This window comes from Podarcis gaigeae (genome assembly GCF_964106915.1).
Source record: "Podarcis gaigeae genome assembly, chromosome: 18".
NCBI lineage: Eukaryota > Metazoa > Chordata > Lepidosauria > Squamata > Lacertidae > Podarcis > Podarcis gaigeae.
This window is the reverse complement of record NC_139696.1, coordinates 10,275,133-10,292,188: the sequence shown is the minus strand read 5'-3', so window position 1 is coordinate 10,292,188 and position 17,056 is coordinate 10,275,133. Positions and strand designations below refer to the sequence as shown.

General features: G+C 47.0%; 1 protein-coding gene across 2 annotated transcripts in view; it reads right to left on the bottom strand.

Annotated features, from left to right (window-relative positions):
• CSNK1G2 (casein kinase 1 gamma 2) overlaps positions 1–17,056 on the bottom strand; it is a 54,175-nt gene that overhangs the window by 21,867 nt on the left and 15,252 nt on the right. For both annotated transcript variants that reach the window (XM_083720564.1, XM_083720565.1), the window contains exon 2: positions 10,963–11,566. In XM_083720564.1, coding sequence (XP_083576690.1) covers positions 10,963–11,149 — 187 coding nt within the window. In that variant the 5' untranslated portion in view covers positions 11,150–11,566. The remainder of the gene's footprint in view (positions 1–10,962; positions 11,567–17,056) is intronic.

Genomic DNA, 17,056 nt, shown 5'->3' with positions numbered 1-17,056 from the left:
AAATAATTTATTATTATATTATTATTATGATTATTATTGATATTTTGTTGTTGTTGTTTAGTCGTTTAGTCATGTCCGACTCTTCATGACTCTTCATGACTCCATGGACCAGAGCACGCCAGGCACTCCTGTTTTCCACTGCCAAGTTCTTAACCCAAGGTAATATTTCTGGGTTAGTGGAGTCTGTAACCTGAAGCGTATGTAAGCTATGTAAGCTGAGGTACTACTGTACAGTGGTACCTCTGGTTGCGAACGGGATCCATTCCGGAGGCCCGTTCGCCACATGAAAAGAGAAAAACCCGCAGCGGCGCATCTGCGCACGTGCCGGTTGCAATTTGCCGCGTCTGTGCATGTGCGAGCGGCGAAGCCCAAAAGTAATCCTTTCCGGTACTTCCGGGTCGCCGCGGGACGCAACCTGAAAGAATGTAACATGAAGCGGACGTAACATGAGGCATGACTGTTTAATATTCTGTCCACAAATACATTCATACCTCGGGTTACAGACGCTTGAGGTGGCGTTTTTTTGGGTTACGGACCGCCGAAACCAGGAAGTACTGGAATGGGTTACTTCTAGGTTTCGGCGGTCGCGCATGTGCAGAAGCGCTAAATTGCACTTTGCGCATGCGCCAAAGCACTGAATCACACTTTGCGCATGCGCAGAAGCACCGAATCGCAACCCGCGCATGCACAGATGCAGGTTGCGAATTCTGCGGGTTGCGAACGTGCATCCCGCACGGATCACGTTTGCAACCCGAGCCTCCACTGTACAGTGCTCCTCCCCCACTTTTTTCACATCCAATAAATAAAAAGTGTTCTCTTCCAAACCATGGTTATCAGGTACTAATGGTAGAAGCATTGCATCTCTCTCTCTCTCTCTTTTAAAGGAATGAAAAGCCTATTGTACGATAAGGGTGTTGCCGTGCATGTACAGAGTGCCTCTCCCCTTCTGGTTCCGAGGAAGTTTTATTATTATTATTACCATATTTTTTCCATGTATAAGACACCCGCTATTTTTGGAGCCCAAAATTAAGCAATAATTAATTGCAACATTCCGTGTATAAGACGACCCACAATTTTAAACTTAAAAAATTGGGGGGGGGGGGGAGAAATATAGTCTTATACACGGAAAAATACAGTATTTCATAAATAACCAGCTTACGAAAAGAAGACAAAACAATAAAACCATCGATAAAACATAACGAACAAAAATAATTCGAAACGTTCAAGAAATTAAAATGGGCAACAGACTTAAAAAAACCACAACAGATTAAAATTCAAAGCAGCATTCTAAAGTATCGGTTGGGTGGAATTTGTTCTGTTTGTTGTGTTATGTTTCTTCCCCATGCGAACAGCTCTGTTGGTTAGAGCGTGGTGCTGATAAATGCCAAAGTCGCAGGTTCGATCCCCGTCAGGGACAGCTGCGTATTCCTGTGTTGCACCTCTTGCTAATTACATACAAATTAGCTGATATAATGATAAACTTTCAACAATTTAGTACAACTTTTAACCAAGTTGGGTACGCAGTCTATCAAGTGTGAACGATTCAAGAAACGGGCCTTTTTCTTGTTCTTTTTGCTGGCTTTGAATAACCAGGAATGCCAGGATTATCTTACAGTTAATAATTTGTTTGTCACTGAATCACAGAATGGTAGAACTGGAAAGGGAACCCCAGAGTCATCTAGTCCAACCCCCTGAAATACAGCAATCACATCTAATCACAGAAGGTGGTGGCTGTTCTCAAATGCATTTGAAAATAAGCTAAGAAGGAAGATTTTCAAAGGCAGATCCTAAAGGCAGTTGAAAAATCAGCCCATCATCTGCACAGAGGCATCCTATAAAAAAATGGGCAAATTTAATTGAATCGATACTTAAATATACGACTTATCAATAGGTAAAACATACCATGCAAGGGTTGTGCCCAACTAAATCCTGCTCAGATCCACTGAAACTGGGTGGGTGTGACTCAACTCTGGTCCAATGGGTCTCCTTAGAGCAGGAAAACCCATAATTTGCAGCATCACCAAAAAAAAAAAACCCCTCATCGAAGTTTATGGGGAAAGATTTTCCATCGCAATGTTTATCGACACTTAACAACCATTCCAAAAATAAGATAGGTGGTTGAAAATTAAAGCTTTTCAGGACTTGGCTGAAGCCTCGTAGCCCTAGCTTGATCACTGAGACTACCTGCAGGAGCATCGTTGGATCATTCCCAGGGTTGTTGAGGTTCATTTGACAAGGAACCCGAGCCTTTAGTGTTATCAGCCCAGCCCTGCGGAACTCTCTGCCACTTGAGATTCAACACCTGCTGAAAACCTGTCTATTCTGCCAGGCCTATGTAGGCAGTTAAGAATACATCTTTTCCACAATGGTTAAATGGTGTCTAGGTGGAAATGACGGATGTTTTAAACATTGTGGGTTTTGTTTTTTGTATGCTTTTACTGTATTTTTGTTGTAAACTGCTTTTTTATGAAAAAAAAAGTATAAGTATTCTCATATAATCTTTTCAAGATCATATAAAGTGCAACACGTTCTCCTGATATTCCTAATTCTTTTTTTAAAAAAAGGTTTCCAGTTACTAAATCCAGTTGGCATATTTTTCCGCATTCTGCACCAAGAATACATTAGCGTCATCATATTCAATTGCCTTCAAAATTTCCTGATTACATCTAGGTTTTTCTTTTCTTGTTCTTCCGCACCTCAGATTACATAATCCTTGCAAGAGGTAAAAGAGTGTGATTGATACCTCTGTTTCATTTGACCTGTGGCGTAATTGCCTTAAAAGTAACTTGTCAGACGCACTGAGTGTTCTGCCTGAAAAAACTCTTGCCATCATGGACGAATTCTTCTCCTTCGTCCAATGTGCACCCACTTCAGTTATTTAAATAGTTTCCTCCCAATTTATTTAAAAAACAAATAAATAAATAGTTTCCTCCCGCCAAGGAAAGCTCCCAAAGTAGATTACAGACCACTTAAAAGAGGAGAGAGAGAAACAGATCCTGCCTTTGGGGCTTACAATCTAAAAGTACACAGCATGAAAGGAAAATGGACTTGGCAGGAGGAGGAAAGAAGCAAACACAGGATTAAGTTATTTGGCAATTTTACACAAGCCGTGAGCAGCAGTGAGAAACTATTTTGCAGCATCTATTTTGCGGGGGGCGGGCGTCTGTGAAATCCCTTAAACGGAGCCCAGCCCAGCCCAGCAGAACAACCCCAGACTTAGGAAAAAGAAGTGTGGGAATTTGAAAACATTCCGGTTTAACCCAGGCATTTGGTGGCGGAAGAAAGTCTGTTCCTGGAACCCCCCCGAGATCATGTGAGGGGAAAATGCTTTTAACTGCAAGCTGCTTTTGGAATGTTTGCAGATGGCAAATGGCTTTTGCAAGGTTTTGAGCATTTTTCGCTTTTATACAGTGTGTCTGCTTGCCCCGGTTGGGCTCCCTGGGGAGGAAGGGCACAATCTAAATCCCATGAACAATAATAACATGTTGTGCTGGGCCTGGGGGTAACCTGTGAAAACCCAGTCCAGGTCCGGTCCAGAATCTGAAGGTCCCGCTGGGAGTCAATCTGACAGGGCCAAGGCAGGACACGAGGCAGGAAACCAGGCAGGGACAGATACAGGATCTCAGGCAGGATCTAGCAAACAGCAATGTTGCTCCCACAACCTGGGGCAGGGTCCGGCAGCCTTTTATCTTTGTCGGGGTAGCGGCCGGTCCTGATCCCCTGGCGACTCACCTCCCTGTCTCACCCGAAGGCAAGCACTCCTCCTGCAAGTACTCAGGTCTCTCCTTCTCTCAGACCTCAGTCTCTGCAGCTCTGGAGATGTCGGTGGGTTACTAGACCCAGAGGCCGCCTCAGCCTCCCCTGACCCAACCGGTAGTGGAGCAGCTGTAAGTGATGGCCCAGCTGGAGGCAACGAGGTCATCCTCGCATCTGGAGCCAGGGCAGGCTCAGGCCCCGGACTCGGCCCAGCTGGGGTTTGCTGCAGGGGCACCTGCGCAGACTGGGACTCTTCAGGATCAGGCCCCAGACTTGGTTTAGGTGATGCCTGAGGCAAAGGATCCGGTGCAGACTGAGACTCCTCTGGTTCCGAGTCCCAGGCCATCACACATGTCCTCCTTCCCCAAGAAGTTCAGAGGGTGGCAACACGAAAGCGGGGCCTTTTTGGTGGTGGCTCCCGTCTGTGGGATGCTCTCCCCAGAGAGGCTTGCCTGGTGCCTTCATTACATGTCTTCAGGTGCCAAGCAAAAGCATTCCTCTTTGGCCATTAAGTAATCTACTGGCTGGCTAAAGCTGGGGAGAGGATGGTGGTAGGGCTGGGCAATATCTGGCTTTCAACATTGTGATATATCACCAGCTAAACATCGCGATAGACCGATATACTGATATATCACAATGTCTGAAATAAGGATGGAGTTATGTAGAGGCATTGGCTGGCTTCACAGTTTTTTCCGCATTGTGATTTTTGCATAGCACACACACACACACACACACATCATGATTCCATCATATGTGTTTTTAATGTACACTGTCCTGGGATTTTTTTATATAAAGGGTGATATATAAATCAAATAAATTGTAATTCAAGGAGATTTATGTCAAGGAGATGAGTAACTATACAACCTTTGGACATCTGAAAGCAGCCCTGTATACGGAAGTTTTGCAATGTTTTATTATGTTTTTATATATGTTGGAAGCCACCCAGAGTGGCTGGGGGCAACAGAGTCAGATGGGTGGGGTATAAAAAATATAATCACCATCCATTATTGTTATTGTTATTACTATACCACCCTTCATCAAAAGATCTCAGGGTGGTGTAAAAACCACATTTTACTGAGCACAGTAATCAAAATATGAAACGAAGCATAGGAGCATGGCATATTTTTAAAAATTAAAAGAGATAATGTATGCACACTGCAACAAAAAGGAGTCTCCAAGCAGTTTACGCCGCATAAAAAATAAAGTAAAATTAAGAAAATACAGTGGTACTTAATTCGTTCCGGAGGTCCATTCTTAACCTGAAACTGTTCTTAACTTGAAGCACCACTTTTGATAATGGGGCCTCCTGCTGCCGCTGCACCGCCACTGCACGATTTCTGTTCTCATCCTGAAGCAAAGTTCTTAACCCGAGGTACTATTTCTGGGTTAGCGGAGTCTGTAACCTGAAGCGTATGTAACCTGAGGTACCACTGTACTTAATAGGCAATTGAAGCTTTTAGGGAAGCTTTTAATGTTTAATAGATTGTTGTATTTTAATATTCTGTTGGAAGCCGCCCAGAGTGGCTGGGCGGGATATAAATAATAATAATAATAATAATAATAATAATAATAATAATAATAATAATAATAGATATTTTTTGTTGTTGTTTAGTCGTTTAGTCGTGTCCGACTCTTCCTGACTCCATGGACCAGAGCACACCAGGCACTCCTGTCTTCCACTGCCTCCCGCAGTGATATTGATATATATTATTGATATATCATGCAAAAAATAAGTATCCAATTCGTTTTTCAGGGTTACAAAAATAACTGCATAAATACAATTTTTTAATTTAAAAAAAATATCCACATTTTAAAGCAGCGAAACTGATTGATTAATTAGAGGAGCAACAGCTCAGGAACAGCAACTCACACAGAGATGCTCCGCTCAGCTTCCTCTGCTAGAGAGTGAAAGGCTTTGCACGGTCAACAGATGCTTCTCAATGTGTCAAGGGGTGGGGGACAAATTTCCAATTCTCTGATGGCCCCATGGAAAGCTGGCAGCCTGTCCCTTCCCGAGCCGAGGGCAAGGAATGCTATGAGGTCACGGTGAAACAGCCAGACGTTCCTTCGCTGTCCCCCTCTAAACAATTTGTCCTTGTGGCTCTCGTACGTGCAAATCTCCCCCCGCCCTCTCTCCCACCTGCTCTCGGACATCAGGGCTTTGCATCCCTCCTGACCTTTCCTGTTCCAGAGGCGTTCCAAGCATTTAATTTAAAAAATAAAAATAAAGGAAATGAAAGAATACGGACCTCGAGGGTCCGATTTCAAGGGCGTCCGGCAGAGGAAAGCTTTTGCGCCGGGGCTCATCGCCGCCGCCAAGCGGAAATATGACATGTGCCCCCTGCCTTCTCCGGAAAGAAATTCCCACGCGGCAAAATACCGTATTTTTTGCTCTATAAGACTCACTTTTCCCCTCCTAAAAAGTAAGGGGAAATGTGTGTGCGTCTTATGGAGCGAATGCAGGCTGCGCAGCTATCCCAGAAGCCAGAACAGCAAGAGGGACTGCTGCTTTGACTGCGCAGCGATCCCTCTTGCTGTTCTGGCTTCTGGGATTCAGAATATTTTTTTTCTTGTTTTCCTCCTCCAAAAACTAGGTGCGTCTTGTGGTCTGGTGCGTCTTATAGGGCAAAAAATACGGTGCCTTTGCCGCATTCGCTTGCCTGCTCGCCCATCCCAATTCGCCCCATAAAACAGCCACAGAACCTCTCTGTGTTGCAAAGGATTCTGGGGCACCCGCCAGTTCTGCCCCTTCCTGGGGGGAAAACGGATTTCAGGTGCTCGGCATGGAGGTTTTGGTGGTGGTCATGGACTACAACTCCCAATGTCCTTTGCTATTTTCCCCCACACTGCCCGGTGGGAGCTGTAGTCCAGCAGCGCTGGGAGGGGGCCACCTTGTTTGCCGCCCTGCCGCTTCCAAGCTGGACTGCTGCAATGCTCTGCCCGTGGGGCTGCCCTTGGAGACAGCCTGGAAACGACCACTGGAGGAGGAGAAAGCAGGTTCCCCCCCCCAAAAAAAAGGGGGTGTGTGGGTGTGTATTTATAAATAAATAGGACAAAAATATGATGCCAGCACTGTTAGAAACTCAAATCTATAGGCCGGGCAATATAGAAAGGAGGTATGCAAATTAAAAGGGAAATGGAATTAAAAGTACAGGGGTCATAACCTGTATTTGCAACATGCATGACGCTGTCCATTTGCATAAAGTTTGTTTTGCACAGGGAAAGCAACTATACGAGAAGTAAGGTTACAGGGAACAAGGCAGAGGGCCTTCTCGGTGGTGGCGCCTGCCCTGTGCAACGCCCTCCCAGCAGATGTCAAGGCAATAAAGAACTATTTTACTTTTAAAGGACAACTGAAGGCGGCCCTGTTTAGGGAAGATTTAAAAGTCTGATGCTATATTGTTTTTAATATTCGGTTGGAAGCTGCCCAGAGTGGCTGGGGAAGCCCAGCCAGATGGGCGGGGTATAATTATAATTAATTATTATTATTATTATTATTATTATTATTATTATTATTATTAGCGACTACAACTCCTCTGCTCCGTCCTGTGGCTATTTTGCTGGGTCTCGTGCATTTAGTCTTAAGGTCTAAAAACTTTTGTAGTAATTTACGCAGAGACATCCGTGTTCCTTGCAAACACAGACACCCTTCTGAAAAACCCTACACAATTCCACTGCGGCTGCTACTTCACTGTGTGGAATGCCTTCAGTCTAAAATCTCCAGAAACTTTTGATTCTGTATAAATTTAATTTGCATATGTTCACACACACAGATAGAACTCATTTTCTGTAAAATTCAGCTCAATTTGCAATGGGCTGCCTTATTTTAAGGTCTACAAACTTTTTGCGTTTGCAGAAATTTAATTTGCGCAGAGAATAATGCTACTCTCTGCCCAGGCACACCAGATTTTTGAAAAATCCTGCTCGATCCCATGGCCACAGATATCTCAGTGACCCTCTGTCACGGATGCTTGAGCTGTTGCTTCCTGTGTTGCAGGGGGTTAGACTGGATGACCCTCAGAGGTCCCTTCCACCTCTACAATTCTTTGATTCTATGATTGCTTTCAAGTCTAGAAGCTGGGGTTTTTGCAGGGTTGGGGAACTGATGAGTGCAAGATTCAAAATACCACGTCTCTGAGGAACACGACCCGGAAAAGGAAACCTGATGTGGGCATAGCTGTCAACTTTTCCCTTTTCTTGCGAGGAATCCTATTTGGAATAAGGGAATTTCCCTTAAAAAAGGGAAACGTTGACAGCTATGGATCTGGGCTTGGGGGGAGTGAATGTAGGAGCAAAAAATAAATAAACCAGAGGGTGGGAGCTCCAGCTGAGTGGAGATCTGTCTGTCTGTCTGCCAGGGGGTGGCCGGAACGAGAGGCTTGGCCTGCGGGCAGCGGAGGATAAAGGAGGAGAGATAATCCCTGGCATTTGGGAGGATGTAGCGGAAAATATAGCCTTAGCAACAGAGCAATGGAGAGGGGCTACTCTCCAGCTGGCACCCGGGACGTATCCTCCCAGGGAAACGGACTGGCGCTGCCAGGGTCTGCAAACATTGCTGGTGCTCAGCTAGGCGGCAGGATCACAGCGTTAGAAACTCAGATACGTAAGCTAATTGCCAAATGCCACCTGAAACCTCAGCTGCGGTGGCCGCAACAGAATGATCTGGGCAGTTTGACTGGCAATTGCAACTCAACGGGGAAACAGCCCCAAATCTTGCAACAGATGCCCACTCTGGGATGTGTGAATGTCTGGAGGCGGTTGGAGGATGGATGGCGGCTAACGGATTGTTGTTTCTAGGGGGCAGGTAGGTGTGGGGTCCTGAAAGTGGTAAGTGTTCCCCGGAAGGAGCAGGTGAGCAGCCTGGGGGTCATTTTGGACTCACTGCTGTCCATGGAGGCGCAGGTCAGTTCTGCATCCAGGGCGGCTGTCTACCAGCTCCATCTGAGACGCTCCCTGTCTCGCCAGAGTGGTGCATGCTCTGGTTATCTCCTGCTTGGACTACTGCAACACGCTCTATGTGGGGCTTCCTTTGAAGGTGACTCGGAAACTACAACTAATCCAGAATGCATCAGCAAGACTGGTGACTGGAACCATACAACTCCAGTCCTAAAGGATCTACATTGGCTCCCAGTACGTTTGGGAGCACAATTCAAGGTGTTGGTGTTGACCTTTAAAGACCTAAACGGCCTCAGCCCAGTATACCTGAAGGAGCGTCTCCACCCCAATCAAGAAGCGAGGTTACAGGGAACCAGGCAGAGGGCCTTCTCGGTGGTGGCGCCTGTCCTGTGGAATGCCCTCCTATCGGATGTTAAGGAGATAAAAGAACTGACTTTTAGAAGACACCAGAAGGCATCCCTGTTTAGGGAAGTTGTTGATGCTTGATGTTTTATTGTGTTTTTAATACTTAGTTGGGAGCCCCCCAGAGTGGTTGGAGCAACACAATAGATGGGCAGCATTTAAATAAAAAAATTATTATTATTGATGTAGTCGTCATGGAGAAAATCATGCGCAATTTGAGATTTCAACACAGACTAGAACCTGCGGGCACTTTTTATATGATTTGACATTCACTGTGGAACCATAATTTCCAAGACAACCTTCATCGTCAGCTTGACCATCACATTACGCTGAGATTCTATTTCAACCCGTGTGCAACTGCACTCATTCTGCGTACCTGCTTCAGAGTTTTGCCTCTCACCTTTTCATTTTCACCTGTCGTTCTAATCATCCTCCCCATTTTATACACGCCCAGCTCCCACTAGCAGGAAAGGACCGTTATCCAAAATCTCAGTTAAGTAATGATACCCAAACCTTGATACACGAGTGGCTGATTCAGATATCCGAACCGCCAGAGTGCGCCCACTTCCACACCTGCTTGTGTTTCGCTGGTCGGCGGAAGCCATTTTCGGGCAAAAGCCACAGAGGGAGGGAGAGAGATGGAACAAACTAGGGAGCAGAAGAAACGAGACGTACCAGGTTCCGCTCCTGTTTGTTTGACTTTTGCTGGGGGGTCTGCAACAGTTTGGGACAGAAAGCATGCATCAAATGTCCCTATAAATAATGGGAATCGTCAGCCAGCTCGTTCAGCAAATCATTTCCTGCGAATGCATTGCGTTCAGAAAGCAGGGTGGAATTTGAAAACAGTTGGGAGTTCTTCTTATTAAATATACCAAGAAAAAAGCACATCAAGAACTCAGCCAATGTAAGTTTCAATAGTGGGAGTGGTCCCTCTTCGCAAGTCAATAGTCAATAGTAACAAAAAGTAATCCATTCAAAAGTATGTATTCTGACAAGCAAGGATTACAAACTCTAACAGAGATTACAAACTCAAACTCATAAAAATATGTATAACACAATAACTCGTTACAGAATTAGAGAGAAGAGTTTATGAGTAGAGATAAGTCCATGTTAGTCCATAGTCAGATTCGTCGTGGAGGTCTTAGTTTCAATCATTGAGCAGAATTCAGAAGTCAATTATGGATCAGAAACCAGGACAGGGCCCTGTTTCGATGTATTCACCTTCATCAGCTGGAAGTATCAAATATTACATGAAGATATATTTAAATTCTAAATTATCATAATTTGTAAAACAGTATTATATAACATTTGGGTCCTTACCTAATTTTTAAAGGGTCATACCTATTTTTACGAGTTAGAGTTTGTAATCTCTATTTGAGTATGTAATCCTTGTCAGAATACATACTTGTGAATGGATTAGTTTTTGTTACTATTGACTATTGACCTGCGATGGTGCTGGAGGAGACACTTGAGAGTCCCATGGACTGCAAGAAGATCCAACCTCTCCATTCGGAAGGAAATCAGCCCTGAGTGCTCACTGGAAGGACGGATCCTGAAGCTGAGGCTCCAAGACTTTGGTCATCTCAGGAGAAGAGAAGACTCCCTGGAAAAGACTCTGATGTTGGGAAAGATGGAGGGCACAAGGAGAAGGGGACAACGGAGGACGAGATGGTGGGACAGTGTTCTCGAAGCTACCAGCATGAGTTTGACCAAACTGCGGGAGGCAGTGGAAGACAGGAGGGCCTGGCGTGCTCTGGTCCAGGGGGTCACGAAGAGGCGGACACAACAACATTGACTTGCGAGTAGGGACCACTCCCACTATTGAAACTTACATCGGCCTGAATTCTTGGTGTGCTTTTTTCTTGGAATTTGAAAACGGGCCATGGACGGGAAGGTGAAGAGACTCACCTAGTCGAAGCTCCCCAAAGTTCCCGCACCCAATCTTCTTCCCGACACGGAAGTTCGGGCCGACCATTAAGACTCCAGAGTTGGTCCCAGACGTCCGGCTCCCGTGCGTGTTGCGGCTGCTCCCTGTCTTAGACATCCTTCGCCCTTCCTCCGCGTCCCCTTTGCCTCCTCTCTTATCAAAATCCATAAGTTTGTGGTACCCTGGCCTCTCCACGGTTACGCTGCTGCCATGCAAATCCGAGGGCCGAAACGTTGCGGGGGCCGGCTGGGGGGTCAGGGCGGGGAGAGGGCGGGGTAGGGGGGGTCAGGGGGAAGGAGGGGAAGGGGAGCACGAAAGCGAGAGAAGAGGAAAAGGAGGTCGAAAACGCAGCTTCTCTTTTCTTGGTCAGTAAACCATCCCGGGTGGAGGAGGAGGAGGAGGGGAGGGCGCCAGGGGGCGGACCGCCACCCGCATGTGCCGTGCTAGTGGGCCGGGGGTCCTCTCCTCGAAGGGGCCGTGGGGGTTCCTTCCGGCGCCTGCAGCGGGCTGCTCTCCGAAGACGACGACATGGCGGCAAGGGGGAGATTCAGAGGGGCTGTCCTGCGACAACGCTTCACGTCCGAGCTGGAGGGGGAACAGACAGCAGGTTAGCATACAAAACAAGCATCCACAGAGTTATATTTCAGGTACAGTGGTACCTCGGGTTAAGAACTTAATTCGTTCCGGAGGTCCGTTCTTAACCTGAAACTGCTCTTAACCTGAAGCACCACTTTAGCTAATGGGGTCTCGTGCTGCCACCGTGCAACTTCTGTTCTCATCCTGAAGCAAAGTTCTTAACCCGAGGTACTATTTCTGGGTTAGCGGAGTCTGTAACCTGAAGCGTCTGTAACCTGAAGCGTATGTCAACTTTCAGATTTGAAAATAAGGGATCAGCAGCCTCACCTGTCCCGGGGACAGTCTATGGGATATCTAACAATCCGGGATAGCAGCGGGAAACAGCGTTGGAATAAGGGAATTTCCCGCAAAAAAAGGGAAGGTTGACAGCTATGGTATTTAACCCGAGTTACCACTGTACAAGCCAATTCGTCATGAGAGCCGTTAATTCTTTTTTCTTCGAAATGTTTTATTCATTTTATCACACAAATAAAGAACACAAACAGAAAAACAAACAATACAAACAGATTCTTGTCTTATCCTTATTTTTCTAAATATTATTTTTCCTTATTTTTCTAAATATTGTTAAGTGGGCTTCCCCAAGTCCCACCTATCTGATTTTCATTTTACTTCATCTTTAGCAGTTTACATATATTATAATTTTTACATATATCATAATTTCTAATTTTTTTATCACACTTACTTTAACCATAAAAAACTTCACATTTTATCACTAACAAATAATACTATTTTAAAATACACTATCTTCTACTTCTAACCCTACAGCCTTTATCCACTTCCAAGCTATTCTAAGATTTAAATATTAACATATTTCTTCAAATATTCCTTAAACTTCTTCCATTCTTCTTCCACCGTCTCTTCTCTCTGGTCTCGGAGTCTCCCAGTCAGTTCTGCAAGTTCCATATACAGTGGTACCTTGGGTTAAGAACTTAATTCGTTCCGGAGGTCCGTTCTTAACATGAAACTGATCTTAACCTGAAGCACCACTTTAGCTAATGGGGGCCTCCTGCCGCCGCCGCACGATTTCTGTTCTCATCCTGAAGCAAAGTTCTTAACCTGAGGTAATATTTCTGGGTTAGTGGAGTCTGTAACCTGAAGCATCTGTAACCCGAGGTTCCACTGTAGTCCATCATGAGAGCCGTTAATTCTACAGTCATACCTCATGTTACGTCCGCTTCACGTTACGTTCTTTCAGGTTGCGTCCCGTGGCGACCCGGAAGTACCGGAAAGGGTTAATTCCGGGTTTCGCCACTTGCACATGAGCGCAAAATGACGTCATGCGCAGAAGCGGCAAACCACAATCTGCACGTGTGCAGGCGCGCCACTGCGGGTTGCGCTCTTTTCATGTTGCGAACGGGCCTCCGGAACGGATCCCGTTCGCAACCAGAGGTCCCACTGTATTGCAGGCATGTCCAACTGGTAGATCTTGCTTGATCTCTGGCCCCTCAGCGCTCTCCTTACAAAAAAGCAGAAAAAGCAAAAAAACAACCAACCAACTTTGGCTTACTAAAAAAAGCTCCACAATTTTGGGTAGATCACTGCCCATTTTTTTATGCTGTAAGCAGATCGCAGTCTATTGGGAGTTGGACGTCCCCATTCTATTGCATTCCTGTTGTGGCGTGTATGTGACTCTCCCCCTCCATGTTCAGTCTCCCACGACAGTCCTGAGAGGTAGGCTGGGCTGAGAGGCAGCCCGCAAGTGAGCTTAGCGGCCGAGTCATTATCTGCTGGTATAGCATGAGCTAGACAGCATCTTAAAAAGCAGAGATATCACCTTGCCAGCAAAGGTCCATAAAGTTAAAGCTATGGTTTTCCCAGTAGTCATGTATGGAAGTGAGAGCTGGAGGCTGATCGCCGAAGAATGGATGCTTTTGAATTCTGGTGCTGGAGGAGACTCTTGAGAGTCCCATGGACTGCAAGAAGATCAAACCTCTCCATTCTGAAGGAAATCAGCCCTGAGTGCTCACTGGAAGGACAGATCCTGAAGCTGAGGCTCCAAGACTTTGGTCACCTCATGAGAAGAGAAGACTCCCTGGAAAAGACCCTGATGTTGGGAAAGATGGAGGGCGGAAGGAGAAGGGGACGACAGAGGACAAGATGGTGGGACAGTGTTCTCGAAGCTGCCAGCATGAGTTTGACCAAACTGCGGGAGGCAGTGGAAGACAGGAGTGCCTGGCGTGCTCTGGTCCAGGGGGTCTCCAAGAGTCGGACACGACTAAACGACTAAACAACAACAGCAAATAGCATGAGCAAAGCTGGGAACTCATATATAGAAGCTCATTGCCAAATGGCCCCTGAAACCTTGGTTGAAGGGCATAAATGGACTTGGGTACAAGAGCTCCCTTCCGTCCCACAACAACTCGCGTTCAGAAGCATTTGTTCCCCCAGCCCTGGATTCAGGGCAGAGGCCCTGTGGCTAGTGTTGTTAGTAGTAGTAGTAGTAGTAGTAGTTGCCGTTGACAGACCTCTCCTACTCCAGAGATTTATCCAGCCCTCTTGCAAAGCCATCCACGGTTGGTGTCCACTGCTGACCACTGCAGCAGAGAGTTCCACAGGTAAGCCGTGCGCTAAGTGTCTCACAGCGCCATCGCTTTCTCAAGAAGCCCCTCAGAATGCAACTGCGCTCACAATCCCAGGAAACTATGGTCCAGAATTGCAGTTTTGATTTTCTCCCTTAGGGAAGCATTTCACTAATAATTATAATACAGTGGTGCCCCACAAGACGAACGCCTCGCAAGACGGAAAACCCGCTAGACGAAAGGGTTTTCCGTTTTGGAGGCGCTTCGCAAAACGAATTTCCCTATGGGCTTCCTTCGCAAGACGAAAGCCCATAGGGAAATCTCTGGGACAGCGGGGAAGCGCAGCGCGTCTTCCCCACTGTCCTCGGACCTCCTCCGAAGGCTGGCAGTGGGGCGGAGAGCCCTTCTCCCCGCGCCAGCCTTCAGATGGCTGTCCTGAAGACTTGCAGTGGGAGGAGGGTTTTCCTTCCCACCGCCAACATTCAGAATGCTGTTCTGAATGTTGGCGGTGGGGAGGAAAAACCCTCCTCCCACCGCAAGCCCCGGGAACAGAGGAGAAGCGCTGTGCGCCTTCCCCTCTGTTCCCGTACCTGTGATGAAGGCTGGCGGTGGGGAGAAAAGCCCTTCTCCGCACCGCCAGCCTGGCAAGCGGTCTCCATAGGAACGCATTAATTGATTTTTAATGCATTCCTATGGGAAACTGTGCTTTGCAAGACGAAAAACTCGCAAGAAGAAAAAACTTGCGGAACGAATTAATTTCGTCTTGCGAGGCACCACTGTAATAAGAATAAGAAGAAGAATAAGTGAAGGGGGTTGTGGCTGGTGGAAGGGGCAGGGGGGAACTTCCCCCCCAAAGAACCAAAACACCCAGTTTTTAAAAAGGTGCCCTGGATTCGGAGAGGCCTCTCTTGAAGAGGGGAGAAATGGAAGCAAACTCCCAAGCGACTGCCAGCGAGGCGGAGGAAGGCGGGATCATCCTAATTAAAGAGGGAGCTAAAGAGGGTTGATTTTGTTATTAAATAAAGATCTGACTTCTTGCCAGTGGAAAGCTGGTGTGTCAAGGAGACAGGTCTGCTGAAGGCCTAGCTTTCTACACGCATGGAAACAAAGATGAGGCGAAGCCCAAGAACGTTCTAACTTCTCGCCAGGGGAAAGCTAGCATGACAAAGGGACCGGAACGTTGATGGGCTAGCTTTCTAAGTTCTCGATGCGGAAGGGAAGTTTTTCGGATCCTGTGAACAAACAATGTTGCCGCCCAATAGCCTCGCACGTCCAAAGTTCTCCCCAAGATTCAAGATACCAGGAAATTGCCAGGTTTCTGAGCTCAGGTAAACACAGACAGAACGGGAAAGGGGTGCAAATCCTATGCACCAAGACGCGGGGAGGAAGCAGAGAACAGGAGAAAGGGCCAGGGGTTCCCCCCCTTGAGCATCCCCACGGCACCAAGGTGACCCACGGAAGCAGGATCCTGGGACTCCAAACCAGAACCAGAAGTCCAACTTGTTCCCACGGTGTGTTTAACACACATTTTCCAGCTTCCTTACCCTCCTGCTTCTCCTCGTCTCCAGAGAGGCGGCTGCAATTTCCCCAAATATATATCTCTATCTCCCGATTTGCACAAGCGTGGGTTTTCTTAGGGAGGGGGAAAAGAAAAACCTTTCCGTGGAATAGCTCTGGAGAAACGCTTCCGTGTGTGTCTCTCTCTGTCTCTCCAACCCAGCAAACGGAGACTCTTTTTCTATTTCCTGGTTTGACTGCCGAAAGCAGGCGGGGAGAGGAGGGAGGAAGCGCCACCAAGCAAGTTCCCAGAGACCTAGGGAGCGCATCGGCCGACTCTACGTCAAAGAGGAGGAGGAGGAGGAGGCCGGGCTCTGGGGGAAAAGGAAGCCACATCATAAACAGACGAGCGGAACCACGGTGCCGGCAGAACCACGACAGCGCTGGCGGCGAAGGTTTGGCTAAGAGTGGGGCTGCCCAGGAGGGAAAACTGGCCCCTTCACAAATCCATGCGCACACGGCTAATATGTGCCACGTTCAGTGCTGTGTTACAAAAACAAAATATATCAGCTGTCCCCAAGAGCTTGTAGGGAGCTGTGACTCTTGCAAAAGTCTCTGTCCAGTTTCAGACACACTTTCTCCCCTCCACCAGAAAAAAAAACGAGCAACCCATTTTCATTTTTTTCCTGTTATCAACATAAAAAGTTCAGCGGTCATAAAGCCGGGTTTCCATATTTTTATGTTGCAAACCGCCCCAAAATCTGCCGATGAAAGGCAGTTCACAAATGTTAATAGTACAGTGGTACCTCGGGTTACATACGCTTCAGTTTACAGACTCCACTAACCCAGAAATAGTACCTCGGGTTAAGAACTTTGCTTCAGGATGAGAACAGAAATCATGCTCCGGCAGTGCGGCGGCAGCAGGAGGCCTCATTAGCTAAAGTGGTGCTTCAGGTTAAGAACAGTTTCAGGTTAAGAACGGACCTCTGGAACGAATTAAGTTCTTAACCCGAGGTACCACTGTAATCGTATCAGCCGTCCAGTGTAAGGAACATGGATATAGTGGACGCTCGGGTTGCGAACGTGATCCGTGCAGAAGGCACGTTCGCAACCTGCAGCGTTCGCAACCCGCAGCGCCGCGTCTGAGCACGCACGGGTTGCAATTCTGCGCATGCGCAAAGCAGAATTTAGTGCTACTGCACATGCGCTGAAACCCAGAAGTAACACGTTCCGGTACTTCCGGGTTTCGGTGCATCCATAACCTGAAAACACGCAACCTCACGCATCTGTAACCCAAGGTATGACTGTATAAGTTAATCGTCTGGGAACTGTAGCTCTGTGGGTGTTGTCAGGAGACGATCTATCCTCCTCCCAGAGCTACAGTTCCCAGAGTGGTTTGATAATCATTCCCTCTTCGCTGGGA